The sequence below is a fragment of the Pristiophorus japonicus genome, chromosome 19, assembly GCF_044704955.1.
Source record: "Pristiophorus japonicus isolate sPriJap1 chromosome 19, sPriJap1.hap1, whole genome shotgun sequence".
Classification (NCBI taxonomy): Eukaryota; Metazoa; Chordata; class Chondrichthyes; family Pristiophoridae; genus Pristiophorus; species Pristiophorus japonicus.
In genome coordinates, this window is record NC_091995.1 from 68,487,629 (window position 1) to 68,507,389 (window position 19,761).

Here is a 19,761-nt window from a genome sequence, read left to right on the forward strand (position 1 = left end):
ATCAGTCGTAGGCAAAATGCTAGAATCTATTATTAAATACATGGTATTCGGGCACTTAGAAAATTATAATATGATTTGGCAGAGTCAACATAGTTTTACGAAAGGGAAATCGTGTTTGACAAAACTGTTAAAGTTTTTTTGAAGATGCAACTCGTAGGATGGATAAGGGGGAAACCTGTTGATGTGGTGTTTTTTGATTTTGAAAAAGCATTCGATAAGGTGCCACACAAAAGGTTATTACACAAATTTAGGACTCGTGGGATTGGGGGTAATATACTAGCACGGATCAAAGATTGGTTCATGGACAGAAAACCGAGAGAAGGAATAAACGGGATTTTTTTTGGGTCGGCGGGTTGTAACTAGCGGGGTACCGCAGGGATCAGTGCTGGGACCTCAGCTATTTACAATCTATATTAATGACATAGATGAGGGGACTGAGTAGAAACATAGAAACAGAGAAAATAGGTGCAGGAGTAGGCCATTCGGCCCTTCTAGCCTGCACCGCCATTCAATGAGCTCATGGCTGAACAGTGTAACGCATCCAAGTTTGCTCATGATACAAAGTTAGGTGGTAAAGTAAGCTGTGAGGAGGACGCAAAGAGGCTAGAGAGAGAAACAGGGTGACTGAGTGGGCAAGAACGTGGCACATGGAATACAATGTGGGGAAGTGTGAAGTTAGCCACTGTGGTAGGAAAAACAAAGAAGCAGAATATTTTTTTGAATGGCGAGAGATTGGGAAATGTTTGTCTTCAGAGGGACCTGGGTGTCCCTGTACATCAATGACAGAAAGTTAACATGCAGGTACAGCAAGCAATTCGCAAAGTGAATGCTTTTGTTACAAAGGAATTAGAGCATAAGAGTAAAGAAGTCTTACTACAAGTATACAGGGCATTGTTGAGGCCACACCTGGAGTACTGTGTAGAGTTCTGGTCTCCTTACCTAAGGAAAGATATAGTTGCCTTACAGGGAGTGCAACAAATGGTCACTAAACTGGGTCCTGGGATGAGGGGAGTGCCCAAAGTGGAGAGATTGAGTCGACTAGGTCTATATTCTCCAGAGTTTAGAAGAATGAGAGGTGATCTAATTGAACAAATAAAATTCTGAAGGGGCTTGACAGGGTTGATGCTGAGAAGATTTTGCCCCGGCTCGAGAATCTAGAACACGGGGTCACAGTCTCAAAATAAACGGTCGAGCATTTAGGACTGAGATGAGGAGAAAGTTCTTCACTCAAAGGGTAGTGAATCTTTGGAAGCTTCTACCCGAGAGAGCTGTGATGCTTAGTCGTTGAGTATATTCAATACAGAGGTCGATCATTTTTGGGGAACGAAGGGAATTAAGGGATATGGGGATAGTGCGGAAAGTGGAATTGAGGTAGAACATCAGCCCCAGCTGTTTACATTGTACATTAATGATTTAGACGAGGGGATTAAATGCAGTATCTCCAAATTTGCGGATGACACTAAGTTGGGTGGCAGTGTGAGCTGCGAGGAGGATGCTATTAGGCTGCAGAGTGACTTGGATAGGTTAGGTGAGTGGGCAAATGCATGGCAGATGAAGTATAATGTGGATAAATGTGAGGTTATCCACTTTGGTGGTAAAAACAGAGAGACAGACTATTATCTGAATGGTGACAGATTCGGAAAAGGGGAGGTGCAACGAGACCTGGTGTCATGGTACATCAGTCATTGAAGGTTGGCATGCAGGTACAGCAGGCGGTTAAGAAAGCAAATGGCATGTTGGCCTTCATAGCGAGGGGATTTGAATACAGGGGCAGGGAGGTGTTGCTACAGTTGTACAGGGCCTTGGTGAGGCCACACCTGGAGTATTGTGTACAGTTTTGGTCTCCTAACTTGAGGAAGGACGTTCTTGCTATTGAGGGAGTGCAGCGAAGATTCACCAGACTGATTCCCGGGATGGCGGGACTGACCTATCAAGAAAGACTGGATCAACTGGGCTTGTATTCACTGGAGTTCATAAGAATGAGAGGGGACCTCATAGAAACGTTTAAAATTCTGACGGGTTTAGACAGGTTAGATGCAGGAAGAATGTTCCCAATGTTGGGGAAGTCCAGAACCAGGGGTCACAGTCTGAGGATAAGGGGTAAGCCATTTAGGACCGAGATGAGGAGAAACTTCTTCACCCAGAGAGTGGTGAACCTGTGGAATTCTCTACCACAGAAAGTAGTTGAGGCCAATTCACTAAATATATTCAAAAGGGAGTTAGATGAGGTCCTTACTACTCGGGGGATCAAGGGTTATGGCGAGAAAGCAGGAATGGGGTACTGAAGTTTCATGTTCAGCCATGAACTCATTGAATGGCGGTGCAGGCTAGAAGGGCTGAATGGCCTGCTCCTGCACCTATTTTCTATGTTTCTATGTTTCTATGATCTTGTCAAAATTCCCTGGATTCTGGGGAGGTCCCAGCAGATTGGAAAACTGCAAATGGAACACCCTTATTTAAAAAAGAAAGCAGACAAAAAGCAGGAAACTATAGACCAGTTAGCCTAACATCTGTGGTTGGGAAAATGTTGGAGTCCATTATTAAAGAAGCAGTAGCAAGACATTTGGAAAGGCATGATTCAATCAAGCAGAGCCAACATGGATTTATGAAGGGGAAGTCATGTTTGACAAATTTGCTGGAATTTTTTGAGGCTCTAACGGACAGGATAGATTAAGGGGAACCAGTGGATGTGGTGTATTTGGACTTCCATAAGAACATAAGAATTAGGAACAGGAGTAGGCCATCTAGCCCCTCGAGCCTGCTCCGCCATTCAAAAAGATCATGGCTGATCTGGTCGTGGACTCAGCTCCACTTACTCGCCCGCTCCCCGTAACCCTTAATTCCCTTATTGGTTAAAAATGTATCTATCTGTGATTTGAATACATTCAATGAGCTAGCCTCAACTGCTTCCCTGGGCAGAGAATTCCACAGATTCACAACCCTCTGGGAGAAGAAATTCCTTCTCAACTCGGTTTTAAATTGGCTCCCCCATATTTTGAGGCTGTGCCCCCTAGTTCTAGTCTCCCCGACCAGTGGAAACAACCTCTCTGCCTCTATCTTGTCTATCCCTTTCATTATTTTAAATGTTTCTATAAGATCACCCCTCATCCTTCTGAACTCCAACGAGTAAAGACCCAGTCTACTCAATCTATCATCATAAGGTAATCCCCCTCATCTCTGGAATCAGCCTAGTGAATCGTCTCTGTACCCCCTCCAAAGCTAGTATATCCTTCCTTAAGTAAGGTGACCAAAACTGCATGCAGTACTCCAGGTGCGGCCTCACCAATACCCTGTACAGTTGCAGCAGGACCTCCCTGCTTTTGTCCTCCATCCCTCTTGCAATGAAGGCCAACATTCCATTCGCCTTCCTGATTACCTGCTGTACCTGCAGACTAACTTTTTGGGATTCATGCACAAGGACCCCCAGGTCCCTCTGCACTGCAGCATGTTGTAATTTCTCCCCATTCAAATAATATTCCCTTTTACTGTTTTTATTTCCCCAAGGTGGATGACCTCACATTTTCCGACATTGTATTCCATCTGCCAAACCTTAGCCCATTCGCTTAACCTATCTAAATCTCTTTGCAGCCTCTGTGTCCTCGACACAACCCGCTTTCCCACTAATCTTTGTGTCATCTGCAAATTTTGTTACACAACACTCTTTCCCCTCCTCCAGGTCATCTATGTATATTGTAAACAGTTGTAGTCCCAGCACCGATCCCTGTGGCACACCACTAACCACCGATTTCCAACCTGAAAAGGACCCATTTATCCCAACTCTCTGCTTTCTGTTAGCCAGCCAATTCTCTATCCATGCTAATACATTTCCAGAAGGCATTTGACAAGGTGCCACGTAAAAGGTTACTGCACAAGATAAAAGTTCACGGGGTTAGGGGTAATATATTAGCACGGATAGAAGATTGGCTAACTAAAAGAAAACAGAGTCGGAATAAATGGGTCATTCTCGGGTTGGCAATCAGTAACAAGTGGGGTGCCGCAGGGATCAGTGCTGGGACCCCAACTATTTACAATCTACAGTAACGACTTGGAAGAAAGGACAGAGTGTAACATAGTCAAGTTTGGTGACGATACAAAGATGAGAGGAAAAGCAATGTGTGAGGAGGACACAAAAAAATCTGCAAAAGGACATAGACAGGCTAAGTGAGTGGGCAATAATTTGGCAGATGGAGTATAATGTTGGAAAGTGTGAGGTCATGCACTTTGGCAGAAAAAATCAAAGAGCAAGTTATTATTTAAATGGAGAAAAATTGCAAAGTGCTGCAGTACAGTGGGACCTGGGGGTACTTGTGCATGAAACACAAAAGGTTAGTATGCAGGTACAGCAAGTGATCAGGAAGGCCAATAGCATCTTGGCCTTTATTGCAAAGGGGATGGAGTATAAAAGCAGGGAAGTCTTGCTACAGTTATACAGGGTATTGGTGAGGCCACAGCTGGATTACTACATACAGTTTTGGTCTCCATATTTACAAAAGGATATACTTGCTTTGGAGGCAGTTCAGAAAAGGTTCACTCGGTTGATTCCAGAGGTGAGTGGGTTGACTTATGAGGAAAGGTTGAGTAGGTTGGGCCTTTACTCATTGGAATTCAGAAGAATGAGGGGTAATCTTATTGAAACGTATAAGATTATGAGGGGGCTTGACAAGGTGGATGCAGAGAGGATGTTTCCACTAATAGTGGAGACTAAAACTAGAGGGCATAATCTTAGAATAAGGGGCCACCGATTTAAAACTGAGATGAGGAGAAATGTCTTCTCTCAGGTGGGTTGTAAATCTGTGGAATTCGCTGCCTCAGAGAGCTGTGGAAGCTGGAACATTGAATCAATTTAAGACAAAGATAGACAGTTTCTTAAACGATAAGGGAATAAGAGGTTATGAGGAGCGGGCGGGGAAGTGGACCCGAGTCCATGATTGGATCAGCCATGATCGTATTAAATGGCGGAGCAGGCTCAAAGGAGCAAGTGGCCTACCCCACCTACTGGTTCTTATGGATAGGCAAGATAAAAATCACAGGTAGTGATAGCAAAATGGCAGAAATATTAAATAATTACTTTGCAGTATTTACCAGGGAGACAGATCCAGTGAACATGACATTGGAAGATGAGATTGGAAATAGAGAGAGAGATATTAAGTAAACTGATCAAACTCAAAGAGGATAAAACCCCTGGGCCTGATGGATTGCATCCACGCATTTTAAAAGAATCTAGTAGAGGTAGCTGAGGCACTATTACATATATTTAATAATTTATTAGAAAAGGGTGTAGTCAGAAAGGACTGGTGGATAGCTCAAGTTATACCTATATTTTAAGAAGCGAGATAGAACATGTACAGGGAACTATAGACCAGTCAGCTTGTCAGTGGTAGGAAAAATAATGGAATCCTTATTAATCCCAAAACATCTGGGGCTAGAGTTTCCACGTTTTTTGTATGCTTATCGCCCATTTTACCACTGAAATGACATAATGCCTAGATATCGCCCATTAAGCCACAAAATGGAAACTGACGGCCATTTTTGGGAAACTTATTGCCAAGCGTTACTTTCCCCATGTGCTTAATAACGGGAAAAAATATTAATGTCCGCCCACTTTTTTGGGGCAGAATCAACAAAATGGGCGAAATCCACACCCATAATATCGGCCAGCATTAATTTCTGCACAGAGTTAACGCCGAGATTCAATAATACTGCCCGCCCACTTTTCTTTGTCGTGAAGAGCATATTGTCGTGAAGAAACTAGTGGCTATGAGATCGCCCAGCGTCAAATTCACCAATTTATTCGAAAAAGGTGCAGAAACATAGAAACAAAGAAAATAGGTGCAGGAGTAGGCCATTCGGCCCTTCGAGCCTGCACCGCCATTCAATGAGTTCATGGCTGATCATGCAACCTCAATACCCCATTCCTGCTTTCTCTCCATACCCCTTGATCCCTTTAGCCGTAAGGGCCATATCTAACTCCCTTTTGAATATATCTAACGAACTGGCCTCAACAACTCTCTGCGGCAGGGAATTCCACAGGTTCACAATTCTGAGTGAAGAAGTTTCTCCTCATCTCAGTCCTAAATGGCTTACCCCTTATCTTTGACTGTGACCCCTGGTTCTGAACTTCCCCAACATTGGGAACATTCTTCCTGTCCAATCTCATCAGAATTTTATATGTTTCTATGAGATCCCTTCTTATTCTTCTAAATTCCAGTGAATATAAACCTCGTCAATCCAGTCTTTCTTCATATGTCAGTGCTGCCATCCAGGGTACTTTCCCTGCACTCTCTCAATAGCAAGAATGTCCTTCCTCAGATTAGGAGATTAAACTGTACACAATATTCAAGGTGTGGTCTCACCAAGGCCCTGTACAACTGCAGTAAGACCTCCCTGCTCCTATACTCAAATCCCCTCGCTATGAAGGCCAACATGCCATTTGCCTTCTTCACCGCCTGCTGTACCTGCAAGCCAACTTTCAATGACTGATGTACCATGACACCCAGGTCTCGTTGTACCTCCCCTTTTCCTAATCGGACACCATTCAGATAATATTCTGCCTTCCTGTTTTTGACACCAAGGTGGATAACCTCATATTTATCCACATTATGCTGCATCTACCATGCATTTGCCCACTCACCTAATCTGTCCAAGTCACCCTGCAGCCTCTTAGCGTCCCCCTCACAGCTCACACTGCCACCCAGCTTAGTATCATCTGCAAACTTGGAGATATTACATTCAATTCCTTCGTCTAAATCATTAATGTATATTGTAAATAGCCGGGCTCCCAACACTGAGCCTTGCGGTACCCCACTAGTCACCACCTGTCATTCTGAAAAGGACCCATTTATTCCTACTCTCTGCTTCCTGTCTGCCAACCAGTTCTCTATCCACATCAATACATTACCCCCAATTTCATGTGCCTTAATTTTGCACACTAATCTCTTGTGTGGGACCTGGTCAAAAGCTTTTTGAAAGTCCAATTACACCACATCCACTGATTCTCCCTTGTCTACTCTACTAATTCAAGAAGATTTGTCAAGCATGATTTCTCTTTCATAAATCCATGCTGACTTGGACCTATCCTGTCACTGCTTTCCAAATGCGCTGCTATTTCATCTTTAATAATTGATTCCAACATTTTCCCCACTACCGATGTCAGGCTAACCGGTCTATAGTTCCCTGTTTTCTCTCTCCCTCCTTTTTAAAAAAAAGTGATGTTACATTAGCTACCCTCCAGTCCATAGGAACTGATCCAGAGTGTATAGAATGTTGGAAAATGATCACCAATGCATCCACTATTTCTAGGGCTACTTCCTTAAGTACTCTGGGATGCAGACTATCAGGCCCTGGGGATTTATTGGCCTTCAATCCCATCAGCTTCCCTAACACAATTTCCTGACTAATAAGGATTTCCCTCAGTTCCTCCTTCTCGCTAGAATTTCCGGAAGGTTATTCGTGTCTTCCTTAGTAAAGACAGAACCAAAGTATTTCTTCAATTTGTCTGCCATTTCTTTGTTCCCCATTATAAATTCACCTGAATCTGACTGCAAGGGGCCTACGTTGGTCTTCACTAATCTTTTTCTCTTCACATATCTATAGAAGCTTTTGCGTCAGTTTTTATGTTCCCTGCAAGCTTTCATACTCTATTTTCCCCTGGTGGATAGCTAAAGTTATACCTATATTTTAAGAAGGGAGATAGAACATGTACAGGGAACTATAATCACACATATCGCCCACAATATCGCTCACCCCAAAAAACGCCCAGAAAAAGTGGAACTGTTCTGAACGAACGCCAGCGGTGTGGCTGGCATTTTTTAAATCACCTTCTTACGTGAGGAGCTGATCTCTGAATAATTTGCCTGAAAGAGCGCTGATGTGAGTGACAACGCTGACACACTGCTGTGTGAGTGCAGTCAGACATCAATGGTGCCCATCACCTTGGTGCCAGTTAAAGTTTACGTTGATTGATGTTAATATGAAAGGGTTAAATACAACTTAAGGAATCACCAGTGTGTAACAGTCCAGCTATCTGAGACAATGCGCAACAAGGTTATGTTCAATAACAAAAATTTAAAACCAACATTGGTCTGAAATCATAAGTATCACAGCCAATAACACCCAACCCCCGCCCACACCCCACTTTTTCCACCATTGACATAAATCACATGTTCAACATGTCCAGCAACACATAATACAAAGACAAAGCAGGAGCGTGGTCCCCAGCCCCCATACATTGCAACAAATTGCATAGACCCAGATGGAGATATAACACAGCCATCACCTGAGCACATGCACTTCACTTTCCTTCCCCCTCCCCTTCTTCTCCCCACCTCTACCCCTTCCCCTCCTCGCTCCACGTGCCTGGCCGAGGAGCTCCTCAGGTGGTGCCTCATTGGGGGGATGCGTTGGTTAGATGGGTACGGGAGTGGGGGGGTGCCGAGGGGGCAACATTCTCTGATACAGAAGCAGGATCTTGGTCCTTGCTCTCATCTGTCTTTCACAGTGGTGATGTGTAACCTAGGGGTGGAGTGCCACGCTCAGGGAACACTGGGAGTCCTGTGCCAGCAGTGTTCCTGGCTATCGCATCCAGGGACTCCGCCATGCACGGAATGTACTCGGTCATGGTGGCCAGCTGTCGGGATATGCCCCCCAATGCTTCGATGAGCTGGTCACCGATGTCTACAGTCCTCCTGGTCAACTGTACCATCTCTCCACTCTCATGTGGCGCTTGTGGAACAGATTTGCCGCGTCCACGGGACTTCCGTGGGGTCAGCGCTGTCCTGGGGACAAATGGGGTGCCCTGTGGCGAGGTGCTTGGGGCTGGTACCTCCAGAGTGGAGGCGGGAATGACAGGAGGACCACTAGATGGCCTTGGGGTGGAATGGCTTCTGGAGCGTGGCGATGCAGGTTCCTCGAAGTCCGTGCTCTCATCCGTGGAGAACAGACCCAGCGGATTGACGGGCGACAATCGGAGCCCCTCAGCACCAGAAGTTGGATCGTCCGGAGAGTCAGGCCCCGCGCCCCCACCTTCTGGCCTCTGTGGCCTTGCCTGGGGACACGCTGCTGGCTGAGCTGCAAAACACAAATGAGGTTGTTAGAGGAGAAGGTGGTGCTAGGGTGACAAGGTGAGTCCAGCGCTACACACAGCATATGCACGACAAAAGCACCACCGCTCTCAAAATCATCGCAGACATCACATTTCATGACCATCAACACATTCCAATGATTTTCATTGGGCCAGCATTATTTCTATGACAATTTTAGAAATCATCTATCATATATGATTGTTCGAATATGAGTGGGTGTGGCATCTATTGACTTTACATCAAGCAATGGTATAAGCTTTACCCACGTGGCATCACTTCAGGATCTGCAGATGCGTCCCTGGCTGTCTGAAGGTGCTTCCCCACGAGTGCGAGCACACGCTCCTCCAGGTTAGTGATATCGCTGGGGACTGGTGGCCCCCATTCGCCTCTGCATGGACCTCATCGGCGATAGCTTCTTCTGTAAAAGGTGACAGGACGACATGGCATGAGATCATTGTGTGATATCATTGCTCGGTACTGTCACAGACACTGATACAACACATAATAATTATGATTACATCTGTCGGTTATGAAAATTATCATTCTCTACCTAAAGATGTACACAGTGACCGCAGGCTTTGAGTAAAACATTCCCGGAAAAGTGAAAGACCTCACATCTGCTGATACTCACTCATGAATGTTACAAATCAAATTATATAAATGCATAAGTACATGTAAATCAATGTAATACTTACTCTCGCGGATCCCACAAGGTCGTTCCATCGTTTGCAGCATTGGTTGCCCTCACGCACCTCGTTGGTCACCGACGAGACCACCTCTGCTTTCTCAGTCCATATCCTCTGGTAGACCTTTGGGGTGGGCTTCCCACGCCCTCACTGTGTCACATCACCCCAGCGTAACTCGACCCCCTGCAAGAGGGAGGCATTTGCGTCGTCCGAGAACCTCCTGGCTCTTTTGCGCCCTCCAATGTGCTCCTCTCCCACCTCACTGCTCTCTCCAGCGTCAGTCTCCACAGCGTGCTGCGATGCCTCCTCCTCGCTCTCCATTATAGGCCAAATTCGGTCAAATATGTGGCTGGTAACAGCTAATTTTTGTTTGCCGACTTGCTGTGAAGCTCTAAACTCTCCCTCCTTCCTCCCAAAGCAGCCACGCCACACCCAGACATGCCTTCAGTCCCTCTGAGCTCCCTCTCTGTCTGTCTCCTCTTCTGCGCATGTCATGATGACCCTTGACCTCCTGAATCGTGGGAATCGAGTGTTGCCATGCCGTTGCTCAGAACGGCCACACTTTACGGCAGAAGGTCAAAAAAATGTAATGCCGTAAAGTGTGGCCGTCCTTAGCAAATGTAATTACCGCTCGCGGTAATGCCCATTTTCAAAAGTGGAGACTAGGTGTTTTGAGAATGGGTGAGAAGCCAGCAATCTGAAAACCCTTTTTTACAGCCCACGACGGAAAATGGGCGATAACCACAAAAGTGGAGGTTCTAGCCCCTAGAAATCAAAAATATAATAATGAATAATCAACATGGATTTCAAAAAGGAAAGTCTTCCTTGGCCAATCTCATTGATTTTTTTGTAGAGGTAAGAGAGAGAGCAGACAAGGGTACTGCAGTAGATGTCATTTATTTAGATTTCCAAAAGACCTTGGATAACGTGCCACATAATCGACTTATGACTGAGATCAGAGTATGTGAAATCAGGGGACAAGCAACAGAATGGATAACAAGACGGAAAGCAGAGTGTAGGGGTAAAAGGTCGCTATTCACAGTGGCAGAAGGTGGGTAGTGGTTTTCCACAAGGACCAGTGCTGGGACCACTGTTGTTCACAATTTAAAGTAATGATTTAGACCATCGAATCAAAAACACAATTTGTAAATTTGCGGATGACACCAAATTGTGTGGGATGGGGGGTGGTGAGAAGATGGTCAATACTAAGGAGGACGCCAACAAATTACAAGACGACATTAATAAACTTGCAAAATGGCATATAAGTGGCAAATTAATTTCAACACAGGTAAGAGTGAGGTACAGATAGTGTCGAAAATCCGGAAGCCTCAGGACCGAGGCCGTACTGGATTCTGGGCAATTCCGGACTTTGGAACGTCTTTGATATCCTGAATCTAGAAATGTCGGTGCCCAGGTTCGGGTATTTACGGACTTCGGAATGCCTGGGGGGGGGGTGGGTGCGGTCGGGGCGGGAGAGTCCGGATTTCAGAACATTTTCCGGTTTCCGGTCGACCCCGCCACGGATCGGCCCAGTGTCCGGATTCCGGAAAATTCCAGATTCTGGAACTCCAGATTTCGGACGCTCAACCTGTATTACATTTTGTCAAGAAAAATAAAGCGGTCATATATTGGAAAGTAAGAATCTAAATGGGGTAGAGGAGCAAAGGGAATACAAGTACATAAATCTCTAAAAGTAGCGACGTAGGTTAATAAGGCCATAAAAACGCAAACCAAACGCTGCGGTTATTTTCTATAGAGATAGAATTGAAAAGTAGAAAAGTTATGCTAAACTTGTTTGCAACCTTGGTTAGACTACACCGAGTACTGTGAACAGCTCTGGTCGTCATTTTATAAAAAAGGATATAGAAGCACTGGAGAAGATTTACAAGGATGATACCAGAACGGTCAGGTTATACTCATCAGGAAAGGACACACAGGCTAAGGCTTGACCTGATAGTGAGCTTTAAAATCATGAAATGTTTTGATAGAGTCGATACAGAGAGTTTCCACGTGGGGAAGAGCATAACTAGAGGCCATCAATAAAAGATAATCACCAAGAAATCAAATAGGGAATTCAGAAGAAAATTCTTTACCCAGAGAGTAGTTAGAATGTGGAACTCGCTATCACAGGGAGTGGTTGAAGTGAATAGTATCGATGCATTTAAGGGGAAGCTAGACAAGCATGTGAGGGAGAAGGGAATAGAAAGTTGTGCTGATAGAATTAAATGAGGAAGCATGGTGGAGGCTTGGTTGGAACATAAACACTGGTGTGGACTGGTTGAGCAGAATAGTCTGTTTCTGTGCCATATATTCTATGTAACAAAGAAGCCAGAGAGAGGGTATAAGGGGAAAGGCAGAGAGCTCCCCAAATGCTCAGAAGGTAAACCTGCTGTGGGACTGACCAACACAGATCAGAAAGTCCTACATTCGACTATGTTGAGTTCGCTGATCTCAGCTGGCGCACAACAATCGTTCTCAGCAGCGAATGTTTGGTGTGAAGGAGCGGCGAGAGATCGGGGCGGAGGAGCGGCGAGAGATCGGGGCGGAGGAGCGGCGAGAGATCGGGGCGGAGGAGCGGCGAGAGATCGGGGCGGAGGAGCGGCAAATGAGGGTGCATGTCCCAGAAGAGCCGAGGGCCCAGGGGCAGCACGGACCAGCCCATACTGCGATGTGTGCGCGCACTAGGGTCCGTGCAGCAGAGCAGGTCCCCAGTCGTCCTGGTTAACCCTTGCCACTGGATAAAGGCCTAGCTCTGTCAAGCCCGTGCAGTGGCTGGTGTGCAAGGGTCACCCCACGTTAAAAAAATCCACGCACAGGCATCTTCCACTCCCTCAATTGGAGTTCAGGAATGGAATATCAGGTCCTCCATTGAAACATCTGTGAACTCATCCCTTTTGGTGTGGAAGCAAGTCATCCTCGTTGGAGAGACCACCTATGATATGATATATGATGCTGGGAAATACAATTAGGCAGATTTTCCAGGTTCCCGCTCTGGGATTCACTGATCTGTGCTACAAAATATACACATGGATTTTGAGCAAGACGACTTAGATATGATGCTCTTGGGCATCTATAGCTTGTACATACTGTAGTCACAGTTCGGTGGTGAAGGAGGAGGTGGTTATTGAATCCAGTGAGAGGGGTGCTGAGCAAGCAAACTGCTGTGTCCTGAATAGTATCAAGTTTCTTGCTCTCTGCAGACATACCTCTCGGGCAGTGGTGCAAACGGGCAGTATGGGATTGGCCGCCCATTATACCCAGCGTCTGATAATCAGTTGCATTGACTGCAATGGCAATATTTGACCAAGTAGGGCACCAAGGAGCCCTAGCAAAACTGAGGACAAAAGGGAGTCGAAGACAAAAGTGGCTGGTGCTGTACCGGACACAAAGGAAATCAATTGTAGCTCTTGGAGGCCAGTCATCACAGCAAGTGTTAATCAAGGAAGCATTCTTGCTCCAACCAGCTTCTGCTACTTCAACAATAACCTTCCCTATGTCATAATGTCAGGAGTGGGGCTGTTCACTGACATATTCCAGTGTCCAGCTCCATTCACATCTCTTCCAATAATGAATCAACCCATACCAGTCTATAGGAGGATTTGGAAAACATCCGGGCTTGGGATGACAAATGGCAGGCAACAGCCACGCACATATTAATGCCAGGTAATGAACACCTCAAACAAGAGAAAGCCCATCCTTCTCCCCTGGACCTTCAAAGGCACTACCCATTGCAAGTCCCCCACTGTCAACATCTTGGGTGTGGGAGGGGCCAACATTAACTGGAAGCTAAACTGGAACCAGTGATATCAACACCACGGCAAGAAGAGTAGGGCAGAGGCTGGGAACTCTAATGAGTGGCTTACCTTCTAACCCCTCAAAGTTTACTCACCATCTACAAGCCCAAGTCTCATTGATGCAACACTTACTTACATAGATAGATACAATCACCTCCAAGTTTCCCACCAGCTTGAATTGGACACACATCGCCCTTCCTTTATTATTGCTGCATTGTTATTCCCTTACGCCATCATGACACAGGAACAGGAGGAGGCCATTTAGGCCTTCGACCCTGTCCTGCCATTCGATGAGATCATGGCTAACTTCATATTTGGCCCATATCCCTTAATACCTTTGATTAACAAAAAGCTATCAATCTCCAATTTAAAATTAACAATTGATCTAGCATCAATTGCCGTTTGCAGAAGAGTTTTCAAAATTTCTACCACCCTTCGTGTGTCGAATGTTTCCTCAGTTTCACTCCTGAAAGGTCTGGTTCTAATTTTAAGACTATGCCCCTAGTCCGAGAATCCCCAACAGCAGAAATAGTTTCTCTTCATCTACCCTATCTGTTTCCCTTCATGTCCTGAAGATCACCCCTTAACCTTCTAAATTTCTCGGGAATACAACCCCAATTTGTGTATTCTCTCCTCGTAACTTAACCCTTGCAGTCAGAGTATCATTCTGGTGAAGCTATGCTGCACTCCCTTCAAGGCCGACATACCCTCCCCAAGGTGTGGTGCCCACAACTGCTCAGAGTACTCCAGGTGTGGACTAACCAGGGCTTTGTACAGCAGCAGCATAACTTCTACCCCCTTTGTATTCTAGTACTCTGGATAAAAAGGGAAGCATTCCATTAGCCTTTTTGATTATTTTCTGTACCTGTCCGTGATAGTTTAATGATCGATGTACCTAGACCCCGCCCCCGCCCCCCAAGTCTCTTTGGACATCTTCTGCTTTTAGGTTTTTACCATTTAGACAGTACCCTGTTCTATCCTTTATAGGTCCAAAGTGGATGACCTCACATTTGCCAGAATTGAAATTCATTTGCCACAGTTTTTCCCATTCACTGAATCTATCGATATCCCTTTGTTATTTTTCATTGCCGCTGCCCATCTTTGTGTCATCGGCAAATTTGGACATATGGGTTTCTATGCCATCATCTAAGTCATTAACAAATATTGTGAATAGTTGAGGCCCTCCACAGTGGTTCAAAGAGAAGACTTACCACCAGTTTCTCAAAGCAACTAGGGATGGGCAGTAATTGTTAGCATCACACACACCCGGAGAACAAATATTTTTTTTAAATACTCTGATGAGGTGGTAGCTGTGGAACATTCAGCACCTTCAGTGGAGAAGGAGACAAGGAAAGGAAACAAGTAGAAACAGGCAAAGTGAGGCTGTGGTGGTTAATCTGGAGGTAAGGCTTGTGGGAGAGGGAGATCATCGGCACAAGGGAAGAATGAAAGCACATTAAATATACTTAACAAACAAAAAAATCAGGAAGAAAAAAATTGGACAAAGAGCCCCAGCAAGTGCACCTGAGGTCTCAAGGTATGTGGGATTCCTGCAAGGACCAGGGTTCGCAGTTTCTGAGAGCGTGGCAGCACTACATCAATTTTATCCCACGTCAAATCGCCGACATCGTGATTGTGTGTGAACTCAAGGTGTGCCTGCCATCGGAGCCGCTGCTGAGGGTCTTCAGGGACTCCAACAGTCCGCCTGCAGTTAGATTCAGCTCCATCTGTGGAAATATAATAAATGCATCAGTACCTGGAGTAAACCATCACCGTCTACACCATCAGTACCTGGAGTAAACCATCACCGTCTACACCATCAGTACCTGGAGTAAACCATCGCCGTCTACACCATCAGTACCTGGAGTAAACCATCACCGTCTACACCATCAGTATCTGGAGTAAACCATTACCACCTACACCATCAGTACCTGGTGTAAAGCATCACCGTCTACACCATCAGTACCTGGAGTAAACCATCACCATCTACACCATCAGTACCTGGAGTAAACCATCACCATCTACACCATCAGTACCCGGAGTAAACCATCACCGTCTACACCATCAATACCTGGAGTAAACCATCACCATCTACACCATCAGTACCTGGAGTAAACCATCACCGTCTACACCACCAGTACCTGGAGTAAACCATCACCGTCTACACCATCAGTACCTGGAGTAAACCATCACCGTCTACACCATCAGTACCCGGAGTAAACCATCACCGTCTACACCATCAGTACCTGGAGTAAACCATCACCGTCTACACCATCAGTACCCGGAGTAAACCATCACCGTCTACACCATCAGTACCTGGAGTAAACCATCACCGTCTACACCATCAGTACCCGGAGTAAACCATCACCGTCTACACCATCAGTACCTGGAGTAAACCATCACCGTCTACACCATCAGTACCCGGAGTAAACCATCACCGTCTACACCATCAGTACCTGGAGTAAACCATCACCACCTACACCATCAGTATCTGGAGTAAACCATCACCGTCTACACCATCAGTACCTGGAGTAAACCATCACCGTCTACACCATCAGTACCTGGAGTAAACCATCACCGTCTACACCATCAGTACCTGGAGTAAACCATCACCGTCTACACCATCAGTATCTGGAGTAAACCATTACCACCTACACCATCAGTACCTGGAGTAAACCATCACCGTCTACACCATCAGTACCTGGAGTAAACCATCACCGTCTACACCATCAGTACCTGGAGTAAACCATCACCGTCTACACCATCAGTACCTGGAGTAAACCATCACCGTCTACACCATCAGTACCTGGAGTAAACCATCACCATCTACACCATCAGTACCTGGAGTAAACCATCACCACCTGCACCATCAGTACTCGGAGTAAACCATCACCATCTACACCATCAGTACCTGGAGTAAACCATCACCGTCTACACCATCAGTACCTGGAGTAAACCATCACCGTCTACACCATCAGTACCTGGAGTAAACCATCACCATCTACACCATCAGTACCTGGAGTAAACCATCACCGTCTACACCATCAGTACCTGGAGTAAACCATCACCGTCTACACCATCAGTACCTGGAGTAAACCATCACCGTCTACACCATCAGTACCCGGAGTAAACCATCACCGTCTACACCATCAGTACCTGGAGTAAACCATCACCACCTACACCATCAGTATCTGGAGTAAACCATCACCGTCTACACCATCAGTACCTGGAGTAAACCATCACCGTCTACACCATCAGTACCTGGAGTAAACCATCACCGTCTACACCATCAGTATCTGGAGTAAACCATTACCACCTACACCATCAGTACCTGGTGTAAAGCATCACCGTCTACACCATCAGTACCTGGAGTAAACCATCACCACCTGCACCATCAGTACCCGGAGTAAACCATCACCATCTACACCATCAGTACCTGGAGTAAACCATCACCATCTACACCATCAGTACCCGGAGTAAACCATCACCGTCTACACCATCAGTACCTGGAGTAAACCATCACCATCTACACCATCAGTACCTGGAGTAAACCATCACCGTCTACACCATCAGTACCTGGAGGAAACCATCACCGTCTACACCATCAGTACCCGGAGTAAACCATCACCGTCTACACCATCAGTACCTGGAGGAAACCATCACCACCTACACCATCAGTATCTGGAGTAAACCATCACCATCAGTACATGCCATGAACACACATGACCTTTAGTACACACGGGTGAATTCTCAAACTGCACACATCATCTCCAAATATAGTTTCTCAATGGTCCGACTCTGGCCTATGAGGTAGAAGGTCATGGGTAAAAGTCTTACCCCAGAGACTTAAGCACAGAGCTGCAAAAATCTACAAACCAAAGTGACTTTCTATACAGCGATGGGTATTTGGTGAGAGTGGGAAGTCGGTGCAGAGGGAGAAAGGAGGTGATAAGTGCTTTAACTAAGGGGCTCAGTGGGTAGCACACTCGCCTCAGAGCCCAAAAGTTGCGGGCTCAAGTCGCACTCCAGTGATTTGAGCACAAAAATCCAGGCGGTCGCTCCAGGAAAGTACCAAGTGAGCGCTGCACGGTTGGCGGTGCAATTTTTCGTAAGGCTCCATCTACTCTCTCGGGTGGACGTTTAAGATCTCATGGCACTATTTCAAAGAAGAGCAGGGGAGTTATCCGCGGTGTCCTGGCCAATATTTATTCCTCAATCATCACCGAAGTCAGATTATCTGGCCATTATCAGGTCACTCGCATTTCTCTCTACCCCTCCAGTCTTTAAATTGTCAGACTGCTTGTCCGACATCCAGTTCTGGATGAGCAGAAATTTTCTACAATTGAATATTGGGGAGACCGAAACCATTGTTTTCGGTCCCCGTCACAAACTGCATTCCCTCGCCACTGACTCCATCCCTCTACTCAACTCCTGTCCGAGGCTGAACCAGACTGTCCACAACCTTGGTGCCATATTTGTTCCTGAAATGAGCTCTCGACCACATATCCGCAGCATAACTAAGATCGCCCATTTCCACCTCCGTAACATCGCCCACCTCCGCCCTTGCCTCAGCTCATCCTCTGCTGAAACTCTCATCCAGGTCTCTGTTACCTCTAGACTTGACTATTCCAACACACGCTTGGCTGGCATCCCACAATCTACTTGATGTAAACTAGAGGTGATCCAAAACTCGGCTGCCCGTGTCCTAACTCGTATCAAGTCCCACTCACCCATCACTCAGGTGATCGCTGAACTAAAGTGGCTTCCAGTTAAGCAACGCGTCAATTTCAAAATTCTCATCCTTATTTTCAAATCCCTCCATGGCCTCGCCTCTCCCCATCTCTATAATCTCCTCCAACCCCACTGGAAGGCTGTATCCAGTGGGGTTCTGCAGGGCTCAGTGCTGGGTCCCTCGCTTTTTGTGATATATATCAATGACTTGGACTTGAATATAGGGAGTATGATAAAGAAGTTTGCAGACAACATTAAAATTGTCTGTGTGGTTGATGATGAAGAAAGCTGTGACTGCAGGAAGATATCAATGTATTGGTCAGGTGGGCAGAATAGTGGCAAATGGAATTCAATCCGGACAAGTATGAGGTAATGCATTTGGTCAGGTCTAACAAGGCAAGGGAATACACATTCGGCTGGATTTTTGGCTCATTTGTGCCTCGGTTAGTTCCCCGGCGGGGTGTTAAATGCTGTTTGGGGCGTTCTGCTGGACGTCCAGGATTTATAGTCGGCCGGAAGATTCGGCTATTGGTTTGCGTCAGCGCAAAAACTTACCGTCTCGCCCTCCGTTTTTAGCGTGGTGACGTCAATCGTCGTGTAACGCTGGGCTCGTGCCCCAGATGGAACATTCGGCCTTAACACCTCATTTAACGCCGCCCCAGGAAACGCCTGAAAAAACCAGACAGTCCCAGGGTGCGGCAGGTGGTATTGGCAGCACCGTTAAATGGAGGGATGAAGATCCCACATCGCAGGTCACATTGACTACAAAGGTTGCGCACATAATGCTGTGTGAAGCTCCAACTTGCAAACTTCACTTTTATCTGCCATTACAGTGCCCTTACACCTTCAGTGAGAAACTTTAATGGGGGCACTACTAGTTCGCCAGCATATCATGCTCCATGTTATCCCCAGGCAGTCAAGCTAGAGGAAGGACTCTTGGCCATGTCGGCTCATGGATGATGTGAGGCCGAAGATGGCTTACCCTCCCCTGGGTTTACAGGCATCAATGCTCAGACCTGCAGCTCTCTGAGGAGCAGTGTCTGAGAAGGCTCCCCTCCTGAAAGTTAGTGCTGACAGAGATATGCCATCTCCTACAGGCAGACCAATGCCTGCACTGCTCTGGGGGCAGCCTTCAATACTCAGCTCAACAAGTTTACGAATGCATTGTGGTGTGCTGCATATTGTACAGCTTGGCCATCATGAGAGGCCAGGCATTGCCCGTGGGAGATTGCAGGTCCACCTCAGGAGGAGGATGATGATGAAGAGGAGCCTGGCGAGGCCCCCAATGGATAGCCAACCCATCCACGGGGGAGGCAGCGTGGAGATGCTGCAGGACCAACACTCACATGTCGCCAGCTCGTAATGTACTAGCTCCTAAATGGAGGAAAGTGAGGGATGGAGCTAATACTGGACACACTGAGTGCCCCCATAAAGGCACATCTCCGGTGAACGTTGGAATGATGCACAAGA

General features: G+C 46.3%; 1 protein-coding gene across 1 annotated transcript in view; it reads right to left on the reverse strand.

The window, feature by feature from the left end:
- sgsm3 (small G protein signaling modulator 3) overlaps window positions 1-19,761 on the reverse strand; it is a 396,544-nt gene that overhangs the window by 296,820 nt on the left and 79,963 nt on the right. Inside the window, exon 5 of the mRNA XM_070862088.1 lies at window positions 15,085-15,287. Within this exon, the coding sequence (XP_070718189.1) occupies window positions 15,085-15,287 (203 nt within the window). The remainder of the gene's footprint in view (window positions 1-15,084; window positions 15,288-19,761) is intronic.